This window comes from Pinus tabuliformis, chromosome X (genome assembly GCF_031772625.1).
Source record: "Pinus tabuliformis cultivar Carrire ecotype Pingquan chromosome X, CPIR1, whole genome shotgun sequence".
Taxonomy (NCBI): domain Eukaryota; kingdom Viridiplantae; phylum Streptophyta; class Pinopsida; order Pinales; family Pinaceae; genus Pinus; species Pinus tabuliformis.
The window spans coordinates 1131077710-1131086793 of NC_142308.1; the positions used below are offsets into that span (position 1 = coordinate 1131077710).

Consider the following 9084-nt stretch of genomic DNA (forward strand, 5'->3'; position numbering starts at 1 on the left):
TATTCAAAGACTATCCCGAGATCTATTGGGAGCACTCTTATTTAACAAAGGAGAACTTTCAAATAAACAGAAATCCTGGTGTTGAGACAACGCCCAGTCAACCCAATGGCAAACTGATTAGGTTCTGATGGATGTGCAGCCATGGCAGTTGACCAACTGCTTTAGCCTTACTAATCTGTAAGAATTTGCCTGAATTGGTGCTATTTTTTGTTCATTTCATCGTGAAACTACAGAGGAAATAATCCTTGTATATCAACTCGTAGTTATTCATACTGGAAACGATCAATTTGTTTTACAGAAACCTCTCCTACAACAATTTGTATGGGAATATTCCTATCACACAAACATTGCTATTGTCAAGTTTGTACATTTTATCTGATGGGAACGATTTTTGCCTCAGTTTTTTTTGAAATCCAGGTCTCTGTGGTTATTGGATTGGATGACTTTGTGGGATATCTGCCAGACAACCAAAAGGTGAAAACAGAACTAGATATTACAAATCAGATTCCATAGATTTGTATTAAATATCCTTTAGATTATATTGATAGTGTTATCTATTGATTGTGTAAATGGACAAATTCTGTGTGAACAACAGCTATTGTTTGCATCTCATTGGGTTCAATGATATTAGTGTGTGTAATCACTATCGCTCTCTACCTTTCAAATCAACATATGCCATTCACTAAAGGGTCACCAAGCAAAACGGGTCAAGGTATTATGCTTGAATTCAAATTTGTTATTTCTCAGAGTAAAGCTATCATCTTACCATCAATATCTATGCCTCTTGTTAAAAGATTCTTGCATGTCCTAACCAGGTTCTCCAAGGCTTGTAATATTGCACATGGATATGGCCCTATACAAATGAGAAATTTATAATTGGCAATGGTGCTACAAGCACAGTTTACAGATGTGATCTTAAGAACTGTAAGCCAGTTGCTATTAAAAGACTATCCCGAGATCTATTGGGAGCGCTCTTGTCAGATTTTGAAACATCCACAATCATTCGAGTTGTGCTTTCCCAATATGTTAGATCTGCAGCCTTCCCAGCCCCAAGACCCCAGGTTTTAGTGGGTGTCTTCACAGACACAAATATAATGTCAGCTTCCAAAACATGCTTCTCCACATCAGAGCTGAAAAACAAGTTTTTCCCTCTGCAACCTTTTACGACTTCATCAAGACCAGGCTCATAGATTGGCAGCTGGTCACTATTCCATGCAACAATCCTAGCAGATGAAATATCTACGACAACAACTTCAATGGAAGGACATTTAAGTGCAATGATGGCCATTGTTGGCCCACCAACATATCCAGCTCCAAGACAACAGATCTTCACCATCTTTACCTGTTGAAGTGAAATTGAGCAGATAAGTGCAAATGAAAAGGGAATCCAGCAAAGAAACCCTAATCAGTCTCAAAGATCCAAAGATATCCAAAGAGACCTGTATCGGCCGGCCGACGAGAGCTCAAGATAGAAGCGCGCCATCTATTGGGAGCGCTCTTATTTAACAAAGGAGAACTTTCAAACAAATGGCAATCTTGGTGATGAGACAACGCCTAGTCAACCCAATGGCAAACTGATTAGGTTCTGATGGATGTGCAGCAATCACAAGCAGATAACAAACATTGCTAGAATGGTTTGAGATTCGAATCCAAAAACCAGAAATTACGTTAATTCGGTCAGCGTCCGATACAGATATAACTAGACAATTACAGAAGGAAACCAAACTGTCCGTAATCTTTTCCAACCAGCAGGATGCTTACCCGGCTGCTGTCGTAGCGTAGCTTTGGAGGAGTGCCTTCTCCTCTATAGCAGGTGCGAACCCCAAACCGGTGACCAGAATCTCTGTGAGGATTACAAGCCACATGAAAAAGCATTATAAAAGACTCCATTACTTCCTCCAGGCACCTGAAACATCAGAGGCAAGAAAAAACGGCCTACGTGGCCCTCATGCAGCGAAGAAAGAGACGTGTGGAAACCCTTCTCCCTTCTCTGCAGGTCCGCCTCTGCAGGTCCGCCGCCACCCCCCTCAACACCCGCGCCCTCTGCTGATTTCTAAACCCTAAAAAACTTTAACAGATTAATCAAACGGTTGATTTCTCTCCAATCCTCTAACATTAGATCTAATGACTACAATTACGACACAAAGACATTGGGTTGATTTCAGAAGGGAACGCCTTACGGCGTAAAAATTAACTAATTAGAAAAAGAAATGGATTGCTTATGATTCTAATTCATTCATCTACAAGGCCAAAGAAATGTGGACGTGGAACGCAACATAGCTGACAACGCACAATAATGACCCAATAAAACGTCAACCAACCCACAAAGTTAATCCAGGTTTACATAATGAAAACGTGTCATTTTTCTATGGCCAATTTTTCCGAACTTACCACTATAGCAATTTTTGTCTCATGTATGACTAGGTTAGGTAAGTGGAAGTAGATTTTGAATATCCATCAAATATGTATTCTAAAATTTGTAATATCTTTTCACGACATGTAATCACTTCCCAGTTTTCTTGCTGCGTTTCAGGCACAAACTTAATGAAAAGCCTACTCATCCTTATCAACCAAAAAGACATGTTTAATAATTTATAATATTTTTATTATAATTTAATTGGTATAGTTTATTTTTTTTTAATGTTTTATTCTTTCTTATTATAATTTATTGATTATTTTTTGAGAAAATTTTGATTTTTTTTTTGTTATTTAAAAGGTTCATTTGCAAAAAATCAAAATTATGTAAATTTGACAACTTATATTTGTAATTCTAATAATTTTTTTTTAATTTACCAAAAAATATACCCTAAAATAGGACCAAAAGATAGAAAACTCAAATTTTCATTATAAAACTTTAATTAATTTTTTTATTACTTTTAAAATTAAAATAAATATAATATTTAATAATATTCTCATTTTTTTTATTTTTTTAAGTTAAAGACTTTGCATTACATCAAAATAAGATTGTATGGATCAATATTATGTGTTACTAGTTTGTCTGAGGGAAACTAGACTAGTAACATAGGTTCAATTTTTTGACGTTACTCAGACCCCATCTAACTAGAACATCTTGTAAAGAAAATTAATATAAACAAGGTGGCTGTGCCAGAACTTTACATGCTACAATGTGGATAAACAAAAGTGATAGCTAGGAATGTAAACAAAAAACTAGTAAATTACAACAGCGAGTGGTTAGAACCTCCAAGCATTTGTGTCTATTGGTCACCATCCTCATCTAATGAAAAGGGGACGCTAGTTTGTCTCATGGCCGTAATAGTCAAATTGTGATTAATATAGTTGATTTTATCCCCTAGATCTACTATTCAGATTGCATTTTCTTTTTAAATGTTTTCACAATTAGTGCATACTCACGTGATAAGAATTTTTGTATGTTAGTAAACATTAATTGCTTAAATGTACCAAGAAAATAATGAAAGCATGGAGGTCCCTATATGAAAAATCCAATCACAAGAAACAACACCCTTATGGGGGTTTGGAATAAATTATCAATTGTGGCACACTTTGACTTCCGCTCACTTAATTCTTATCAAGACAATTTTGGAATAATTTCTTCATATCAAGCAATGGAGTCAGAAACCTGAGCTTAAGCATAGAGCTAGGAGGTGGAGGAAACATGGTGATCCATTTAAAAAAAGACAGAAGAATTACCTCACCTGCCCCCTTAGCATCCAGTTGTTCATTTGTCATGATGCATTGTTGCATGAAAGAGCAGGGTAAAGACAAAAGAATAGGAGAATGAAAAACAAAAATTAGAGGAGTTGTGGGTTCATGACGAGGTGGAAGAAGGGCCAAAGTGAGACAAGTACAACCTAGAAGGAGCAGACAAAATGATGAAGGCAAGGGATGTGGAGAGCCTAATAGGGAGAATGGATGGAGGCTTGTCTATAGTGGCAAGGGAAGGTCTAGATGAAATCTTAGGTTGAGAGGGAAAGGTAGAAAATGAAAAAAAAATAGAGGACACCACTATAGAGTATGCATTGAAAGAAGGTAAGATTCAATAGAAAAATACTAGGCACCAAAAATTTAGCATTGCTGTAATACCCAAGAAATATATATGAACCCAAAAACTAATCATCTCATAATTGAGTAGACCTCTGTGAAAAGAAATAGAGATGAAACAGAGCTGAAAAAGAGAATCATTACCAGATGTGGAGAGACGTTCACAGAGAGGTCAAGCCTGGGTGCTCTAATGGAGGCTTACAAGGAGAAGACTTATATATAAGCACACATCTAACAATTTGTGGCATGGTAATCTTTGATAACAATGCATTCTTTAGGTTGTCGATGATTTCCAATGCCAAGAAACTGAGCAGTAACAAGTTGATAATTCAAATACCAAGAATAGTAATTATACTTGCAGAGAGACATTGAAATGAGATCTGGAGCCTAAAATGTTAGAATAGATGTACTTTACATGAGCCTAAAGAGATATTCAATAGTTTAGTTGAAGCTCCCATGTTGAGCTTCATTCTTGTAAGATGATGTCGTAAATCCAGAGCAAATTCAGTCCCAATTATGATTCGAGCATAGAGAGAAGTTTTTTTTATTGCTAACTATTACCTTTTGTACTCTCCTCTTCTTCTCACAAGGTTTGAATGACATTTCTCTTAATACAAACCCCTTTCCATCACCCATGGGGGATTAACTCAATGAACCTATGACATATCACGTGCATTCGTGGCATATTAAGAAATACCCTTAATTTGACTACATATTGGAAAATACCTCTAAAAATCACATTATTTAACCCCTTACTGATACAATCCCAATACACCTTCCCAATTTTAAAAAACCCCTATTTTCACTCGATATTGTAGGTATCCATTTTTTCATTAACATATTTTATACCCATTTATATTTTTCATTAACTTTGAGATCCATTTTTTACACCTGACCATATAAAAACCCTTTACCCCCTATATATCTCCAATATGTTATGTCATTTTTTCCTCAATATATATCCCCAAATATGTATTGCTTCCCCAATTAATCCCTCTTTCCATCACCATTCGAATGATCAGAGCACATGCATTGTGTCAGGTAGGGGGTATAAAACACATTCTCTTAGACACCCCCCTTGGGGGAAATAATATTATCACTATCATTTGATAAGTTGTAGTCTAATTATTTAATGTTCTTATATTTTTTTAATCTTAAACAAGGATTTATGAAGAATACGTAACTTCAAAAGATTTATGGATGTTGGACAGTGTAACCAGAATAGAATGATAAGTGTGAATATCTTTATTAATATCAAAGATATACATATAAATGCATTTTTCATGACCATGGTATTCATATTCCAAGGTCTCTTGGACTCCCTATGACTATTCACATTCCAAACCATAACCCTTAGTGGAGTAAGTGTCCAACATTCCCCCCTTAACTTGAAGGGGTATATACAATTCCAAGAACAAAAATATAATACAAATATGTAGTAATGCATGATATCAAGAGGTTGAATGAGATATCTAAAATGATGATATAAGGTGGGAGAACTCGAGGTCTCAACCGTCGGTGGTTTAAGGATGACCACCAACACTAGAATGCATAGTGAAGTTCTTAGAACTCTTATAAATCTAGCTAGAAGCTGAATTCTTCTGCTAGAGGAAGTGCTCCAATATTTTTGAAAAGGGAGACCATTAGGTTCTCAACCTGGAACGCTTAGTGCAATTCAAAGAGCTCTTCCAAATATGGTGAGAAGCTAAAGTCTTGTGCTATAGGAAGTGTCCCTAATGCTTTGAAGAGGGAGACCATCAACCTGGAAAACGGAAGTCTTCAACCTCATTAAAAAAGGGAGAACCTCAACTTGAAATGGGAGGTATCAACCGGTTGTGGTTTAAGGTTGACCACCAACTTTGGAAAGCTTAGTGTAGTTCCTAGAACATTTCCAAATATAGCTAGAAGCTGAAGTCTTTTGCTAGAGGAAGTGCTCCAAATTTTGGTTTGAAGATGGCCATAAACTAAATCACACTCATAAACTTAACTCTAGATACAACTTTGACTCTGGTATAGGCTTAAGGCTCTTCTTTTGGTGTTGCTTTGGTTGTGGCTTAGGCTCTTTGAAACTTGTAACTCATCATCAATTACCCCATATCAGACAAAAGGTGAGAAGATGATATCATTGTTAGTCTGGCTCGCTTGTACATGATTGATTGATAGGGCTTCAAAAAACAAGAAGCCTCACTATCAATCCCATCTTATCCCATTCAAAGAGAGACGATGAATATGTTTCTAGAGTGTTCACATCGATGAAGATAAAAAACACAATGATATTTCATGCACGAAACTTAAGAAGGGTGTCAATTTCTACTGAAAATGCACCTGTTTATAATGCAATTTCAGTGATAAACTTACACAAAAACACAATTTTTAAGCTACCATTATTTTAATTTGAATTCCCAATAAGTACAATCGTATTCAAACTAAGGAAGTATGCCTTGATAAAAATGAAGAGATGAGTAACATCAATGGTGTGGAAATGTCTGTTTAAAAGCTTCTAAATCACAAAATATCTGAGAGCTTCTAGAGTATCTTTCTAGAGACGTTTGGAAGCGGAATAACTTTGGTGGAGCTTGTATCCTTGATCATGTTCTGTGAGCTTATTATTACAACATTCTTTCTCTATGGCTTCTTCATTGACATCGGTTTAATCCCAGAGATAAATCCTAGTATTGGACAAGTAAACATGGCATACACAACATCATCATTCATTACTATTTTTTATTCTACAGGCCACACTGCTCCTAAAAAACGATGTAGGAGTATTCAAAATTGTGTTTGATGGTATCCAAAAGAAAGTATAGATGAGAAAATACCTTGCACCGCTTTTCTAGAATGTAAGTCAGATCCCTACAGAGTTCTGCAACGCCACAATATTTCGTCAATATTCTCATCTACAGGGTTGTGGATGATTTGAAGGTTGGATATAACATCTGCATGGTTAATCTATATGTGAGGAACATAAACAACACTATTAAGGGGAGCCAGAACTAGATGTTCATGGTCTAGTGTTGGCATTCGGTCACCTTGTTTTGTGAACCATCAGATTACTCATCTTTTAGGCAATGTTGGTGTTAGAAGCTCAAACTCTAAACGTTCTTATTTTAATTTCAATCCCATGAAATCATAAAGAGTAGTTGTTTTCTCTTTTGGAAGGAAAACACCTTGTAAGATTACCCCCATCTGAAAATTGGATTTGAATTACAGTGGCTTTATATCTGTTCTGTGAAGATTTTTCCTGTTTTTCTTTGAAAGATTTTGAAATCGAAGTTGTGAATATTCAATGGTTTTCTTCCTTGATTCATATTCTCTTCACACTTCGGCAACTATCAGTCAATTTTATTTGGTTTCATAGAAGCACTTTTTTTTTCACGATCCGATGAAACTGATTAACATGATATGGGAATGAGAACATGAGGTTCCAAAAGAGAAATAACATGAGTAATTCCACTTAATCCCTTTATGGAAGACATTTCCATAACACCCCAAACATACATGCCAGAATATTTCAATGCATCTTCATCATACATACCAGAAGTTTCAATGCATACAAAGAGTTTGAACGCACAACAATGATATAGCTCACATCTTAGAGAATCACACGGAGACTCAACGCACAATAATCAAACCATACACAATTTTCAAAAACTCACAGAGATACACAAAATTCAAAAATGGTCTTCAAAAAAGGGATAAAGATGCTTCCAACCAGCGTATCAATTACAATGTAGTGAGAATAGACTAAAGAGGCAAAGAATTGTTGAGTAGGATGGCATGAAAAGTAACGAAATGGTTTGCCAGGCAAGCACCCAGGAAATGAAGAAATTTTTTATGTCTATAACTGACAGGTTGAGCAGAGAAAATAATGGCATACAAGTTATAGAAAGATGTAGAGTTGATAGGCTCTGAAAACACCCATGTATGGTTGTGCTCTTATACCATTGTTCGAAAAACATAATAGAATGATTAGCATTAATATCTTTATTAATCTCAAATATTTACATATAAATACATTGTTCATGATCATTGAATTCATCTTCCAAGGTTGTTTGGACTCCCTATGACTATTCACATTCCATACCATAATTCTTAGTGGATTAGGTGTCCAATAATGGAGAATAAGTAACTTCGAAAGATCTATTGCCACTATTACACTAGATACAACTATTTCATAAATGCCACAAACATGCCAATTACAACATGACTCCAAATATTTGAAATTGTGAAACTAGGGAAACAAATTGCTCACCAAGCCACTCTAGCAAAAATCCTTTGAATTTTGTTTTGCTTTGTTAATCATAATTCATTGATAATTTTTTTTGGAGAATTAATGAGTTTTTTTTAATTAAAATATGTTTTTACAAAAAATCTAGGGAATTATGTATAGTTTACAAATAAAACTTATGGTTCCAACAAATACCTTTCAATTTTATACATAATAAACCAAAAAATACACCACAAAAAATGATCAAAACATAGAAAACTAAAACTATTGACAATTTTTTTTGTTTTCTAGGTAATGAGACTTGAGAAGATTGACACGCCTAACCTATGGCTTGAGTAGCCATGATCTAGGGGAATTTAATTCGTTAAAATCGCCTAAGGATCGCACCCAGTCTAGGCCACACTGAGCCTAGGCCACACCAACTCTTAACATGGTTGGATATTTGCCCACATAGTTTTGAACCCATAGCCTTTTCACCACAGAATGCCTTAACATAACACCTTGTCACCATTTTCTCTATGCCCCATGGGGAAAATAATAACAGTTAATTCTATAATATTAATAATTAAAATTTACAATTTTATCAATTTAAAATAATTTTAATTTAAAACAAAATATTAATATTCAATAACAACTCATCTTTTATTTATGAATTGTCAAAATAATTATGACTTCATTAAAATGGGGACATTACTCATTTTACCTAATCTATTTCTTATTTTCTTTAACTTCTCTATTATTTTATAATATTTTTCTTATGATTTAATTTTATAATATTGAAATGTGTTTTCTTTATAAGAGGTTATATGTTAAAATTCATAAGTGGAGTATGTACA

The 9084-nt window shown here is 34.9% G+C and overlaps 1 protein-coding gene across 1 annotated transcript; it reads right to left on the minus strand.

Annotated features, from left to right (window-relative positions):
- Positions 1-901: 901 nt before the first annotated feature.
- LOC149143815 (UDP-glucose 6-dehydrogenase 1-like) lies at positions 902-1336 on the minus strand. Its single transcript, XM_089451949.1, has one exon. The coding sequence runs from the start codon at positions 1334-1336 to the stop codon at positions 902-904; it is 435 nt and encodes a 144-aa protein (XP_089308075.1).
- Positions 1337-9084: the final 7748 nt, after the last annotated feature.